The 16,398-nt window shown below is 32.5% G+C and overlaps 2 protein-coding genes, 1 long non-coding RNA gene and 1 other non-coding gene across 7 annotated transcripts; 1 reads left to right on the forward strand and 3 right to left on the reverse strand.

The window, feature by feature from the left end:
• Positions 1–1,898, reverse strand: LOC105435686 (probable pectinesterase/pectinesterase inhibitor 39). The gene is made up of 3 exons (XM_031885886.1): positions 1,886–1,898; positions 976–1,212; positions 1–683 (listed from the first exon to the last, which is right to left on the reverse strand). The coding sequence occupies exons 1-3, from the start codon at positions 1,896–1,898 to the stop codon at positions 1–3; spliced, it is 933 nt and encodes a 310-aa protein (XP_031741746.1).
• Positions 1,899–3,475: 1,577 nt separating this feature from the next.
• LOC116403809 lies at positions 3,476–7,182 on the reverse strand. 3 transcript variants are annotated; one of them, XR_004216645.1, is made up of 3 exons: positions 7,093–7,182; positions 3,858–4,088; positions 3,476–3,786 (listed from the first exon to the last, which is right to left on the reverse strand). It is a non-coding gene; the product is annotated as an uncharacterized LOC116403809 (long non-coding RNA). The 3 variants fall into 3 exon arrangements; XR_004216644.1 differs by having other exon boundaries at positions 3,476–4,088; XR_004216646.1 differs by having other exon boundaries at positions 3,476–4,088; positions 6,861–7,177.
• Positions 7,183–7,350: 168 nt separating this feature from the next.
• On the reverse strand, positions 7,351–11,897 carry LOC105435514. 2 transcript variants are annotated; one of them, XR_004216643.1, is made up of 3 exons: positions 11,361–11,897; positions 7,807–7,877; positions 7,351–7,402 (listed from the first exon to the last, which is right to left on the reverse strand). XR_004216643.1 is itself a non-coding variant. In XM_011657002.2 (3 exons), the coding sequence occupies exons 1-2, from the start codon at positions 11,698–11,700 to the stop codon at positions 7,867–7,869; spliced, it is 351 nt and encodes a 116-aa protein (XP_011655304.2). In that variant the 5' UTR covers positions 11,701–11,890; the 3' UTR covers positions 7,409–7,679; positions 7,807–7,866. The 2 variants fall into 2 exon arrangements, 1 of the variants encoding a protein (XP_011655304.2); XM_011657002.2 differs by lacking the exon at positions 7,351–7,402 and adding an exon at positions 7,409–7,679 and having other exon boundaries at positions 11,361–11,890.
• A 76-nt stretch (positions 11,898–11,973) lies between these two features.
• On the forward strand, positions 11,974–12,047 carry TRNAV-AAC. Its single transcript has one exon. It is a non-coding gene; the product is annotated as a tRNA-Val (tRNA).
• The last annotated feature ends 4,351 nt before the right edge of the window (positions 12,048–16,398 follow it).

Genomic DNA, 16,398 nt, shown 5'->3' on the forward strand with positions numbered 1-16,398 from the left:
CTAAAAACCAGCTCTAAATGGTATGCCAGTTTGAGGTAACCATTGAGTCCCATTAATAAATATTTCAACAGTAAAAGTTGCAACTTCTTTTGCGTTATTTAACACATGATAACCAGGCCAATTAACCCTTTGAGAAGTGTTGGCTCCTCCACCACTGTTATTGTATTCTGCATAATACAATAAATTCTCTGGCACTCCCGGCCACTCCAACCATCCTTTAGGTTGAACCACATTGTCAAGAAATGAATCAATGAAAACAACCATTGAGTACATTCTCCATGGTCGTCCAAGAAACACTGTTACCTTGTCCTTACTTGATGCTATCTCTGGCGACACAGTCACTTTGCAGTTTTGGAAGATGAAGCCGCTCAGAGCACTTAAACTTGGTTTCGATTGTGCTGTTACGGTAATTTGAACGTCAAATAATCGAGCGTATATATTACAATCTTGGAATACAACAAGCCCGTTTCCAAAAATGAAGTCGACGCTTCCATAGATATCACATTCTTTGAAGAACTGGGGAAGTGCTCCAGCATAGAGAGTATCTTGATAACCCAAAAACACACACTTGTAGTAAGCTGTGTGTTTTGCTTGGTCAAGAACAGCAATTGCTTGGCCTTCATTTGGTCCAGCAGTGTTTTGAAAGGTCAAGAACTGAGCCATGAAGTTTGCTCCATTTACAGCTTCCAAAATCAAACATTGTTTGAGTAATAAATTATAAAATTTACTAACCATTTGATTTTTTAAAATTAAACCTATATTTTTTTTCTTCAACTTCTTACCTGTTGTTTTCTTTAAGAGAGTTTAATTTTTAGTCAAGTGTTTGAAAACGAATGATTTTTTTAAATAAAACAAGAAAATGAAAGGTAAAATGGTGTTTCTGTATAGATCTAATTTTTAAAAGTTAAAAACAAAAAAAATATGATTACCAAATAAGTTCTTGTTAAAATGAGGGTCAGGATAGTTGAAGCTTACTGAGAGTCGCAGAAGATGCCGTGGAGGACCCAGTGCCATTACTTCGATTGTTAACGATGATGGTAGTAGAAGCATCATCTCCAATTAAAGCAATACAAGTTTTCTCATATGGAACTTCAATAATCTCCTTGTAAGTTCCAGGTTTTACATGAATGTAAAATCTTGTTGTACTAAAATTGGGTGCTGCTGCTATAGCATCGTTAATCTTAACAAAATTTCCTGTACCATCTAAAGACACTGTGAAATTGAAAATAAAGCAATCAGAGAACTCAACAATAACAACAACTAACAAATACACTATAAAGAGCATTTTAAGTGTGGATATTGTCATGATTGTTAAGTTGAAAGTAATAGACAAAATATTATTGAATGCAAAAAGGATATGTGAAAATAGGGACTAGGAAGTCCTTGTATTTATAGAGAATGGATGCTTCATTAAAAATTCATTCGGTTTAATACTAATTAATGTAGTAAACTAAAATACATCTTTAAAAGGAAAAACAAGGCTAGATCGAGGATTTATGCATGCAATCAATGGATACATTTTTCTTGATTTAAATCATCAAAATTAATGATCAATATGTCATTAAACAGTATTTTTCTATTGAATTTGGTTCATTATTATTAAAATAAATTAACTATTATGTGTTAAGAATACTAATTATTTTTCACAACAGTTTACTAATTACGTATGTTTACTTACCATTTTCTCCTCTAAATGTTCTTTTTAATTGAAATTATTGCCCCCATTTCGTGGTTTTTCTGTTGCCTCTTTTTAAAACGCTATGGAAGAAAGGCAGAAAAAATCTCAGCTTTTTTTTTTTGCATAAAATGCATTTAATATTTTCCCCATTTTTTTCTTAACTTAACAATTTGATCTTTTCTCTATTTATATTTTACTTGAACTCACATTTCTTCTCCATTTACCCAATTTCAGTCCTCTCTTGCACATTTCTTCTCCATTTTTTTAGATTCTAATAACTCGTTTTTACTATTGTTCACCATCTCCATTTTGCTGTCAATTTTCACTAGATTTTTGTCTCTCATTTATTGTTGTTTGTAATCACAATATATGTATAGTTTGTGTATCACTATTACTTTAGCATAATGTAATACATATATTTGGTCGATATGTCTATAAAAAATTTACAAATACATATCAATGGTAAGGTTATAATGACGCACAAACTATATATATATATTTGGAGGACAAAACTGCATACAGTATATATGGAAAATACAGTTCGCTTTATATACATGTGTGTTGAAAAAGGGTATATGGCAGGATAATAATAATGCACACTATTTTACTTTATTGAGAACATAAGAATTTGATTTTTCTTGTTTAAAATTAACATACTAAAACAAAGAAAAAAATACCTTAAAAAAGGAGGAAAAGACAAAAACAGTTGAACTCCTCTTTGTGGCTCTCTTCCATCCAAATGGATGGATGGCATTCTCGGAGTTAAAATAAAAAGAGTTTACAGTTCTTTTAACTTAAAATATCTAAATGGTAAATATGGAAATAACATAAAAGGGGTTTTTTTAAAAAAAATATAATCAGCAAAATATTTACACAACAATTTTGAAAAGGAAAAAACTCACATCGACACATATCTTTACTTTACAAGAAATATTAGTTACGATAGCATAAAAAAAATGCTATTGTTGATTTTCGATAGCGTTTTCGAGATGCTGTTGTAGCTGATGTTATTAAAAGTCCATGACTTTTCATAGCATTTTTACAACGTTGTGTAAAACGCTATAATATGTCTCTATTGATAACACATATATGATACTATAAATGTTTTTTATCCCGTGAAAAAAATGCTAATGAAAGTTGGATAGCGTTTTTTTATTGCATTGAAAAAATCGTTATCAAAATGTTTCAATAGCATTTTCAATAACATTAGAAAAATGCTATAAAAGACATTTTATAGCGTTTTTTTTATTGTGTTCGAAAAACGTTATCAAAACGTTTTAATAGCTATAGAGACATATTATAAAAGAGTTTTAATAACATTGAAAAAATACTATCAAAATGTTTCAATAGTGTTTTAATAACATTGGAAAAATGTTATAAAAGAGTTTTTGTAGCGATTTTTATTGCATTCGAAAAAGTGTTATCAAAATCATTCAATAGATATTTTAACAACATTGAAAAAATGCTATAAACCATTTTTTTTGTAGAGCTATTAACAATATAAAAATTGATATATTATAGCTTTAATTCATTGTTATGAAATGTTTCATGATATTGAAAAAGTATCATAAAAAATGTTATAACAATAGAAATACACCATAAGAGATTAGATATGTCATTGAAGGTCTTTTATTTTTATTAGCATTATTTCTTGTAATGGAAAAAATTTATAAATACCCCATTTTTACACACAAATTTTATTGTCGATCGACGCTCTATAACATTCTTTGTTATAATACAAACATAACTATAATTAATCTAATAGCACCTATCCAATATTATTATTGTAAAATCAAATTATTATCATATAGATATTTATAGATCAAGCTGTAATTTTCCGTACAAAGAAGGTATAGTTCACATTCATCCAAATCTACGATCATAACTACAACCAAAATCTCAAATTTATAACATATAAAAAAAGCATTATATACATCCAACAAAGTCCTTAGCTACTCGAACAAGTAAATTCTTAATTCAAATAAAATGACTTCATATATATAATCCCAAAATTTTGATAGGATAAAAAAGGATGTTTAAATTGTAGCAATATCAGAATTATCCCACATATGTGTATTGCTCCAATGTTTTCTCCACACATCAATCACCTAACAAAAAATAAAAAGAAATATTATTATCCAACTCTAACAATAAATTAGTTAAAGAACTAAATAAATACCTAATTCACAAAGTAACTAAGTGATTCAATTCCAACATTCATGATTCATGATTCATGACCTTGGTGTGGAATTGTTTGATAGAGTTTAGGTTGGTTTCTGCATAGTCAACACCATCGATATTTCTTGTTCAGAGTGCTTTGAACGCTTGAAGAAAGGCTTTCAACATCGAAAACTTTGGACATTAATATTTCTTCTAAATCCATATTTCACAATTAAGAATCACATATGCCCTGTACCAAAAAACAAATGTGAATGTCAAGATTGTCACATAATGCGAAAAACAATGGTCAGTGGTCATAATGGGAGAAGGTCAAGGACCTAAAATACAGATAAGGACACAACTACTAATACCAAATTTGGGATTATTTGTAAGGGTGTAAAGAGTTTTGAGAAGTTTTTTAAAAAGATGGGATTTAGGACAAATAAGCTATGAAAAGTTTATATTGCCCTTCAATTAAAAAAATCCTTAAAATCAACTTTTTGCTATTATTCTCCTTTTCAAAACGTAGCCGACTTCAACTCTTCTCTTTTCTCAGTCGTCGTCACCATCGCCGTTTTCTTCACTGCCGCTAATTGTTCAAACCCCCGTCACTACAACAAAAGTCACATTTTATAACATTTTTCGTTCTTAATTTGTTTAGGCTTTAGAATCAAATTTTCCGTTCTTAATTTGTTTAGGTTTTAGAATCAAATTTTCCGTTCTTAATTTGTTTAGGTTTCAGTTTTTCGACGATCGTCGGATGATTTCTTCTCTGTTTAGGTGATTTATTTTCCTCATTTCCAGTGATTTCGGTTAGTACTTCCTCAATTTTCCTTTCTTTTCATCGTGTTTGAAGAAGATTGGGATTGTGGGTGTGGCAAATGGTTAGGGAAAATTTTCATTTTGGGTTGCATTTGGACCGGTATTCTGTAGTTTTTCATTAGGGTTATGGTGCAATGTGCGAGAAGAGATTGGGTGAAAATGTGACAACTCAATCGGAGGTTAGTTTAGACATGGGTACAGAAAAGAAAGAACACAATCATCATGGAGCCTGACTTTGTATGATTTTGTTGTTTGTTTGTATTGCTTTTAATATTTATACAGAAAATCAACATACAATAGTATTCTACTTGGAATGACATCTTGTTGAAATAGATTGCGTTCTGAATATTTGCTTGGCATTGAGGAGAAGCGAAGGCAGATGAATTCCCATTTTTGTATTTGATTTAAGTGATAAAAAAAGAGAGTTTAAATGGTTGTCTCTCAGAAATTGATGTAAAAATGAAGCTTCAAAGCTTGAATGAGAATTTGTTGATATTTGGTTTGGACTTATAATGCTAATGAAGAGGAGATTAGCACCAAAGATTACGAAATGGGTGACAAAGAGGACCCCTCTATCAAATGCTCACATGGGATTGCTCAATTGGTTGAAGCTTTATCATTTTTAAATAATTTTATCTATTCATTTTGTCAAGTTTTGGCAAATATTATAAGTGTAGTTTTCAAATTATCCCAATTTGAAGTACTTTAAGCTTGGTATATACTAGCTCAATTAATTTTTTGCGTGTTTATTAAATTTATTAGGCCCTTCAATTTTATCTCGCACGCATCTTGCAACCATCTCGCAGCATCTAGCACCTATCTTGCACGTTTCAAACTTTCACTACGAGTTTCACAATCAAATTACTATCCCTCCTAAGTCATTTAGAGTGAGTTTGTGCATGTTTAGTAAGTTTATTAGGTTGGATATTTTTATTTTACACGCATCTCGCAACCATCTCGGTCGCACGTTTCAAACTTTCACTATGAGTTTCACAATCAAATTGCTACCCCTCATAAGTCATTTAGAGTGATTTTGTGCATGTTTAGCAAGTTTATTAGGTTGGATGTCTTATTCTGCACGCATCTCGCAACCATCTCTCACCTATCTCGCACGTTTCAAACTTTCACTATGAGTTTCACAATCAAATTGCTACCCCTCCTAAGTCATTTAGAGTGATTTTATACATATTTAGTAAGTTTATTAGGTCGGATGTTTTATTTCGCACACATCTCGCACATTTCAAACTTTCACTAATAGTTTCAAAATCAACTTTATAAGGGGAGGAAAAAGAGATAGAGACATAATAGAGAAGGATGAAAATGAAAGAATTGTCTTTACGTTTGTGAGAAGAAGAATGTGTTGATGGATGGAGAAAATAAAGGTGCCATGGAAGGGAAGGAAGAGATAAAAGAAGAAAATGAGAGAGGAAATGAAAGGAAAGATAAAGGAAAAATTAAAAAGAGCAATTTAGACAATTCATTCTCAATTTGTCCTAAAGATCAACATTTTCAAAATCAATCCCAAAAATCTTTTATCCCTCTTTTAGCCTATTTTTGGTAATTTCCCAAGAAATATGAACTTAATCTGTTGTATGAAAACTCAGTCGTCCTTAGCGCAACTCTTTAATTCCCTCATTTAGTTTTCATCTATCAATATTCTATCCGTAAAATAAATAACACACAACATAACAACAATGTAGCTTCTCAGAGCTAACAAACCAAACATTACGTTAACGCAAAAAACATATATTCACACAAAAGCAAAACCTCACTTGAAAATAAACAAAAGAACACCCAAAACTCATAACAATAACCCATCAATAAAAAAAGAGAGAAACAATACAAGTTCCAGACATTCCAAACAAACAAAAACATAATTAAGTAAACAAAACAACGAGTGATGAACAAGATAATGCTGGAAAACATATCTAAGGGCAAAAGCAAACCCAAGACGGATTCAAAAGAACATCATATTAAAATGAGTGTGAAGAACAGATTAACAAAAATTTAGAGCATTAGAGCATTAAGCATGAAACCAAAAGTTAAATTTAGTGGAGAAATTCATACATGCAGTCAAATAAAACTGAACAGACAACCATTAAATGACACATTTGCAAATATTTTCATTTCATGATATGAAAATCAACAGTATATATCATCAATCGGAAGAAAACCAGCCGTCATTTTGCAATGTCAATACCTTGCAGCATGTGCTCATTTGAACATAGCCCGATCCATAGTTCAAATCTTTTGATATAACTAATATATCAACTAGACTGACAAAAGAAAACATTTAATTTATTCACTATGTTAAGGATTGTGATTACAGAAAAATGTATGTCAACCTACGTTAAACTAATCTCATGTCAGCAATTTTACTAAAAACAACAATAACAATACTAATAATAATGATAAATGAAGTGGAAGCATACCAACAGTGGCTTGCTTGTAGATTTGGTCGCCCATTTTTAGAAGACCATCCCAACTCAGGAAAACATATGGGTTTTGATCCAACATCTAAAAGTGAAAAGATTAGAAGTGGAATCATTTTTATAAGCCTGAGTATCGATCAATTCAAATGCAATTTAACACTAATGAATTTACTCTTGTCTAAAATGAAGACATACTGAACAAGGAGATGCGTGATAACAACATTGAAATCATGAAGTCTAAAAGGAAAGAAATGCAAAACTTGCCTTCAACTCAGAAGGGGATAATTGACGATTGACATATTCCAACTAGCTGCAGAAGGGGGAGAGTGGAAATGATTTAGTGTTTTTCTCACAACAAAAGATTTAAAAATTCTCTATTGAAGAATATTCCCTTGGGATGTTAAGTAGATTCCTTTGAATGGATGGAAACCGCTATAGTCCTTGGTCTTTTAAGTTTCATGTTATAAGACTTTGGCCTGATTTCAGGTAGCTAATAGCTATGGTCCCAAATATAAGGGTCCTGACTTCGTGGATCATAATTTAGCTTAGAGTTCATAGGGCCCTAACTTGACTCCATTAGTGATCACCTTAGGCATACAAGTAAAAGCTAAGTCGTTAACTTTCTATGTGGAAGGCCTAATTAGAAGACCAGTAAATAATGGTATTGTGAAATTTCGACAAAGAAGCAGAAAAAGAGGCAGTAGACAAACTCACAGTGGCAGAGGCATACGTCGATCCAGAGCCTTTAATTAAAATAAGTCCATCTCGAGAAGTCTATCCATACCCTGTACATATGCAGAAAAGAATAAGATTACAATAAGACTTCTAAGAAGATGTTACTACATCAAGTATCTCCCGTGGTCAGATCAGATAACTTCGGCTTGTCTCAAGACTTCATGGCATGCTGATGGATATTCTATTCAAGATTCATCTTAATTGGAATGGTTTTATTCTTCTGGTATAATCTCGCTACTTCAATGTCTTTACTTCACTTACTTTTTCAGCAAAATTAGAAGATTGGATAGTGTATAGTGTATATCTTCCTTTGATATCTTAATCACAAGAAATTTTTTTTGTAACTAGCCTTTTCATGATATTGTGAACAATTGGAAAATTCTTCTTTAGTTTCTTGCAAGCGAGTGTCTTCTCAGTCCAAGGCTGATTCCTTTCTCTCTATTTCTTTAAATACAAATAGGTTTTGTTCTCGATCCACAAAGGGGAAAAGAAATGCACCAAAAATGGAGCACAAAAATTTGATAGGAAAAAAATCCCAAGGGGCAGAGAAAGACTTGTATTTTCCATGCTCACTAACTTAAAACGTTAGACTTTTCAATAGAAATTTTCAATAATTTGTTTTCGGTCCTGTTACCATCTCAATGGATCTATAGGCTTGAAAAAAACCCTCCATGATTTTGTGTGCACATGAAAGACAAGATTGATATCAGTAAATTCAATAGATATGTTGTGAAAGTGATTTCAAAATAAATTTTATATCAACTTTAGCAATAGAGTGACCTAAAAAAATAGAAATAATAGATACCAAGAGGATACCTTCTCAAGGCTAGCCACGTATGATTTTGAATCAACATTCACAATGTCATCAACAAACTTTGACTTTCAAAATAAACTAAAAACTGTATGTCACTTGACTCTCACACTCACCTATAAAGCTTCTAAAAAGTGCATATACATCCATGGCTCCACCTTGTCATCGTCAAATATCAAATATCATGAGGGGTATTTTGGAAATCTGCTTACACATTTCCTAAAAGTTATATTCCTTTTTGCTGTTATTCAATCACAAAGGGAAAGGAAAACCAGGGAGAGATTATGATATGCCAATTTGCATAAAAGTGAACAACTAACCCCATGACATGAAATCCCACACCAGTATAAATAGACAACAATGGGAGCTTTAAACTCATTAACAGAACAAAGAAAAAAAAAACCCAAGCCCCATTGTCCAATAAAATATCTGGATGAATTTTAAAGACTCATTCTTGCTCCTAATGATTAAACATGATACAATTCTAACATCCAAGGGATGCAAAAAAATTTTAGGAATACAAGGGATCATCAAAACCAAAAAATGAACAAATAACTAACAAAAAAATAAAAAAAAAATTATCACTGATATCAAAGAAACCATAGCCAACAGTGATAGAGGTTGAAAACTATAGGAGATATCATGGGTTACTCCATCTTCAAAGAACTAACATAATGATAGAAATCAATGATTTTCACACGCAGATAGCAAAAACATGTTGTAAGGCTTTACCTACACAAAATGAAGATGCTAAACAATGAATATATTGATTCCAGACTTAAAGATTGGGGGATTGATTATGCTATTAGATCTCATAAACCAAAAAACATAAAGAAACGTTATATGTACCAACTTTAAAATGTAATGTCATTCTCTTAAACTTGAAATGAAGTATTGTAATTCTTCTTTCTTAGTGTTTTCTTTAGGGAAATTGTTAATTAAAGTATTTTCCTCACTTATGGCCCCAATTAGTCATAAGAAATGGGGGCATTTGCAAAAATAACAAAAAAAATTATGATAATAGGACCTATGTCACTACATTTTCTAAATTACAAAATTAGCAAATTTAAAAGACGATAATCTTCAGATAGTCCTGTGATAGCCCTCCGATAGTCGTCGATATCATTAGTTACTTGTCATATTTGTCATATTCGCAATATGCAAAAAAAGTATGCTATGAGCTAATTTTTTCTAAATTTATTTGTCATTTTATGCAATTTTTCTAAAAAATATGACTAGTGAAAAAATGTCGAAAGAAAATATTTTAATATTTTTAAATTTGTGGGTCTGGGTAGAATTACAATGGTCCATTTTGTGCATCAATGATATTTAGTTGTGCATAAAACACAATTCTAATTGAAATTAGAGAGCTTATACAGATTTCTTATTAGCGCATAATTTTTATGCTAATGGGAAGAAATGTGTTCTCACCCAGACCAAATCAGGCTCGGCCCTCTCAACTTTATCCTCATATATAAAGAAACCTACTTAACTTTGAATACTGGTAGCTTAGTGGTTTCTGTTTATGAGCCCTTTCCAACACAAGTTCAAATCTTACCTATGTAATTATTTTTCATATATTTTGAATGGGTCGAAATCAAGATTTCACATAACTAAAGGGGTTCCATATTTAACTACGTAGAAGGTCATGATTGAACCCTCAATTTTAGCCCCTCAATTTTAGCGAACCCTCAATTTTAGCATAGGCCAACGTCCATAAACAAGATATAAAAGGAATAAAGGATAGACATTGGGACAAATATGAAGCAAAAAAATGGCTTATTTACTTGTAAACCATTGAGCCCACTTTCGACATTTCTGTCCATTCACAGCAAAACAAATTTTTGGGGACAAGTTGTACCTCAATTGAAGAATAGTTTACTAGTCCATAAAACTAGTACACCAAGAATTCCCGGTGTACCCACCAATGGACACACGAGGTGCCTCAAGATTTTGATTAGATTGGGACAAACGTATGCTTTTTTCCACTTGCTCAAAACTCCACTCTCTCATGTTGAATTTTGTCACCCATTGTCTTCGAAAACAAATCTTTCACACATCTCCACAATGATATATGATATTCTATGTTTTGGTCATACGTCCTCACGATTTTACTTTGGAAACCACTTGAAAGATAGCATACCAAAAAAAAAATTGTCCTCACTTATATACCAGTGGATCTCTACCTTCTCTCTGCAAACCTAACAGTCCTCCCTTCATCTGTCCCACTCCAAATCACCATCCAAAGTTCGCTCTAATCAAGGCCCAGAGTAAACCCAGCTACCACAGATCAAATTGTACAATCTACTTGGTATCTACCACTATCGCACCCTTAATCTCCTCCGCTCAAACAAACACATACTCCTATCAACTTCACTTGATTAGATAAAGCTCTACTTGTCTACTGCTTCTTAGACACTTTATCCGAAATAGAGATTCATTTCCAAAGCTCACAAATTTTATTTGGAGTCCAAGAATGTCACTGACATAGCTAGGTTCACTTTAGACCATAGCTACGACATCAATTGATAAGAGCAACGGACCGTTATCCACCAATGATATAATCTATCTGGGCAAATGTATACACCCACAAATTTAATTTACAGAAAAACAAAAACAAAAACAAAAACTATGAGCTAAACAATAACAAATATTTCAATTCATCAGCAGTTTGCAGAATCAGAGAATAAAGAGTTAAAAATTGAGAGAGATTGAGGCTGACCTGCTATCTCTACGACATTTCTACTAGAGTTGGGATTAGAAGGAGATTGATCCTTGAGCTTATTGATATTAGCAGCTTGAGCTTCCCTAATCTGCTCCATTTCTTGTAGCAAGTTGTCTTCAATCGAAGTATCATACACCTTCCCTTCTCCAAATCCACGAGGCCTCGCCGCATGCCACTCTTTCGTGTTCTTTAACGGCAAAAGAATATCATCCTCGTCCTGAAAATTATCCTCACCCTCATCGAAAAATTCATCAAAGCCAATGTCGGAATCACTTGGCTCAGTGAGGGCAATGCCACCTTTCCCCAACCTCTTCACCGCAAAAACAGGAAACCCCATTGGTCCAGAGGCCTGGATAAGAGACAAGTTGAGGTGGGGGGGCGGAATTTTGTGGAAATTGAAGAGTTGTAATGGCAACTGTGTTGCAGCAACGGGCAAATCGTGGTGAAAGGGCAGTGAAGGGGCGTAGAATCGAACATCTCTGCTCCGTTCGGATAAACGATTTTCTCACTGAAGCTGAAGATAGGGGCCGCTACATAAGCAGATGCTTCGTCATAATATCTGAGTTTTTGTGTCAAATCATAAATGTTATTTTAGTCCTTATTAGCATATGGTGTCGTGGTGTAGTTGGTTATCACGTCAGTCTAACACACTGAAGGTCTCCGGTTCGAGTCCGGGCGACGCCATTGTTCCTATTTTTATTATAACTCTTTTTTAAAAAATTGTTTTTTACTCTTAATCAATAGTGAATTTTTTCTCTTTTGTTTTTTTTATTGATAAGAACTTTCCACCTTCTTTAATTGTGTGGGCATGAACACTTTTTATATTTTCAGGAGGTATTTGTTGAATTTTTTTTTAATTTTCACAAATATAACACTCCGATAAAATATTTACGCTTCAGGTAATAAAATGAAAAAATCCATAAAACTGTTTATTTTTTAAAAATATTTCAGGTTTGTCCTTCCTTTCATGTCATTCATGTTTTTTTGCGAGTTTTTTTCATCATCTTTTCTCTTTTTCTCTTTTATTTCTGCAGTTTTTTTATTCTTTTTCAAACTGTTATTTGGTTCAAGATCGTATATCAAATATAAAATGTTTATTTTTTAATTTCTTTCAAACTGTTATTTGGTTGTTTAAAATATAAAAGATTGTGAAAAAAAAATCGTTGCTATTGGATAGCCAAATCTAAATGATCATGTACCAAAAATAGTGGAATGTAAACTATCGTAGACAAAAAAATCTTTAAAAAATCTAAGTTTAAACGATCAAATCTACGATCGTATTCTAAATATATACGATCATATACCAAAAAATCTTGGAAAAAAACCATTGAGATTTTGCTATCTAAATTTAAACGGTCAAATCTAAATGATCATGTTTCAAATATAAATGATCATTTTCTAAATATAAACGATCGTGTACCAAAAAAATCGTTGAGATTTGTCTACCCAAATCTGAACGATCGTGTAGGAAAAAATCCAAACGATCATTTCTCAAATATATTATGCGTTTGATGTCAATTAATCATGGGACATTTTTTGTGTTTTTCATTCTGGGTCTGTGGGCTTTTTCTGTTTTCAAAATTGTTCTATACCTTGTAAATACTTTGAAGCTTTGTTATATTTTTTAAAAGACCTTTTTTTATATATATATATTTTTTTACAATACAAATTACTAATTGAGTTTCATGTGTCAATAAAAACTTAGTTCAATTGATATTCAAATATACTAATAATCACAAGATTTATAATTTAAATCCCGATACGTCCAATTATTTTACTAAAATTTTGAGAACATACATGTTGTATAATTTTTTAGCATTGTAATTTTTATCTATATAATCTATTCGCTTATCAAAGCTAAATAAAATTGGCATGATTTGTTATCCAATATGCTATTTAATTGATCATGAGGGTCACTTGTTGTTACAAAATTATTGTAATCTTAATGAATTTGTGTGATTTGGGAACTAAATAGCCCATCCTCACTTCAATCCCTTAATTTAAAGGAGAATTAAAGGGGAACTGTCAAAAGTAACAAGTTTGACAAAATATTTATAACATATAGTAAAATTTTCAGATTCTATAATGAGTAGACATTAATAGCCATTCACATGCTTTCCTTTAGTGGCATTAATAGACAATGATAAAAGTCTATCAGTGGCTATCATTGATGGAATCCAAATTTTTTCTATAACTTATAAATATTTTTAATTTATTTTGTTATTTTTTAAAAATGCCCTTAATTTAAACTTTGAAAAAGCAGAAATTTTTTTTATTCATCTGGACTAAAATAGTAAGGAGTCTTATTCCAAAATAAGGAATCGACCACGCAATATTCTTCGTGCCTTATCCATAGATCTTTACACCTTTTGCAAATTCTTTGCGCCTAGAAATGGAGTGTCTAGTTGACTGACTAATGGAACTACTCCTCAACTGCACCCATTTCAACCTACTTTTCAAGGGGGATAAAAACAAAAAATTCTTTCTTACTATTCCTGACATATTGAATTGCGTCTTCGAACCTGTCTTCTGGCACCTACGCAGTCTCTTTAGTATTTGGAATTCCACTAAAAACCATATTAACCTTCTAGGCTTTAGGCAGCCTCCTTCAATTGGGATTCTGGTGATTCAAAGATAGAATGGGGGAATCTATGGCTGACTCTGACTCATACTCAAGATCTGATGGAAGTCCGTCCCAAGGGAAGAGGAAAGCGGATTGACCCTCGAGCCTATGGGATAAGAAGAGAGAGGGTTTGGGGCTCACTCAGTCCCAGTTCTGGAAATCATTCATTCCCTGGGTTGGTTGGAGACCCCCTTTCAGTTCTTGCACCAAAAAGGTAATTCAACAAATAGTCTCCCTTTGCCCAGCAACTCCACCAGGAAGAGATAAAGGTACTCAAGGTCACAGGGACGGAACAAGCTCTTTCAAAGTCATCCTCAGGGTCTGTTGCGGTTTCAGTTTCATAAGTGGCTGCAGAAGATCAGCCTGGATCGGGGAATGAAGTAGCAGAGGAGGTTGAAGCAGAGCCTGCTGTCGTGGAAGAAGCGGCCTTTCCTTCCCCTATCGCCTCATTCAAGGCTTCTTTCTCTTAATCCTACACATCCATCTTCTCTTTGAAAGAGATACAGTTCCATCACCGCGGAGTGGGAACGAGTAGGACTCTCGCCCTAGCACAGAGAAAGGGAAGAGGTTCTCAGACGCTCGAAAGAGTTGTATCAGGAGAGGTTCACGCTCGAGCTAAACTACTAAAAGAGTCAATGCCCACTATAGTATAGGCAAAATCTTCTCTTTTCTTAAGCAAAGCGATTATTTATTATGAATCTCGTATATGAACTCTATTCTAAATATCAGAAGAAAGCATCCCTACCTGCACCCTCTTCTCCACGGAGGGAAAGCGCTCAACTGAGAAAGTCGACACGACGACGGACAAATCGACCAGACGCGCTATCTCGGGCCGTCGGCCCATCCCATCGATAAGACCTTTTCTTGTGCGCATTCCGTCTACCGGCAGGCAAGGATGAAAGTAGCGGAGCAGTCTGCAATAATCAGGCAGAAGAAGAAAAGAAAGACTGCAAAGGAGCGGCAACCTACTGAAATGAAAGGAAGAAAAAAAAGGCGCGAAGCGACTGATCGATGTTATTGGAACAAGGGATAGGCTTTTTTCTTAGTATCAGTCCAAGAAAGAGGAAAGTCTACAAACTAAACCAGGTTCAAAGAATATTGACAAAGAATATTGCTCAAGAATATTTCATTGTCTTTTAGTGGACATTTTTCTTATTTCCTAATCAATATATAAAGAATTCAAGCAATATTCGATAATTCAGGCTCGCAACTCAAATTTCATTGAGAATCTGTTAGGGAGAAGTATGTATTATAGCAGAGGACGAGGATCAGTGAATATTGAGATCGTCGTCGTTAGGATCAAAGTCAACCCACTGATTGATTGATTGGATCTTGTAGGATGAAGGCCTTTGACTTAGTGGATAAGAGAGGTTCTTGTAAAATGTTATTTTTCATTTAGACCTTGATTTTGGACTATGAATCATATTTGACAATTGTAGGATCAAACCGAAGGTGCAAAGAATATTGCCTGATTAAAGGGCAAGTTCGACCTAAGAATGAAGATTATTTTATTTATTTATTGTTGTTGTTGCTGTTTTTTAAATTATTATTATTGTAACAATGTTTTGTGCATCTTATTTCATATATATGATCTACTCAAACTAGAAGCACTAATTTATTCTGTAATAGTTTTTAAAAACGATAATCTATTTGTCGCAAATGGTTCATGAAATCTTTGAACTTTGTTGGTACGAAACAAGGTATCTCAACCACGTCGTATAAATTTTAAGAAAAATATATATAAAAAAAATACTCTTGTGCAATTTACAATGAAAATAAATTTTTCATTAAGGCAAGTAGAATTTAAGAAGAATCAAGTTTCGTTCGTGAAGTTAACGCAAGTAGAATTTAAGAAGAATCAAGTTTCGTTCGTGAAATAAAAGCTTTAAATGGGACTTCACAACAAAAGTTTCAACATAAATTGAAATAAATTGGAACGAGTGGAGGATGCAAACTTAGTAATCAACTTCTCATTTTATGTCAAACTCAGACTTAAAGTTTCAACTTTACATCAAATTCAACTCTATAGGAATGTTCAAATAATTCGAACTACCCAACCCAAATCGTAAGAGTTGGACTAGGCTAGTTTTTATTTTGGGTTAAGTTGGGTTGATTTTTTTTTTTTTTTTTCAAATGGGATTGGATTCGAGTGACATTTTTAAGAATATGGGTTGACCTAACCTAACCCTAATTTATAATATTATTAAAATATATATTGCAACTTATAAATATTATAATTCATACCTATTATTATAAAGTTTTTTAAAATTTGTAATAGATATGTTAAACTTTGATATTTAATATTTGAGTTTCATTTAAGTTTTATGAAATTTTAGTTACTAAAATGTGTTGCAATTTAAGTATTTTAAGTTAATGAATAATATATTTAAATAATTAGTATTTTTTAACATA

The sequence above is a fragment of the Cucumis sativus genome, chromosome 5, assembly GCF_000004075.3.
Source record: "Cucumis sativus cultivar 9930 chromosome 5, Cucumber_9930_V3, whole genome shotgun sequence".
Classification (NCBI taxonomy): Eukaryota; Viridiplantae; Streptophyta; class Magnoliopsida; order Cucurbitales; family Cucurbitaceae; genus Cucumis; species Cucumis sativus.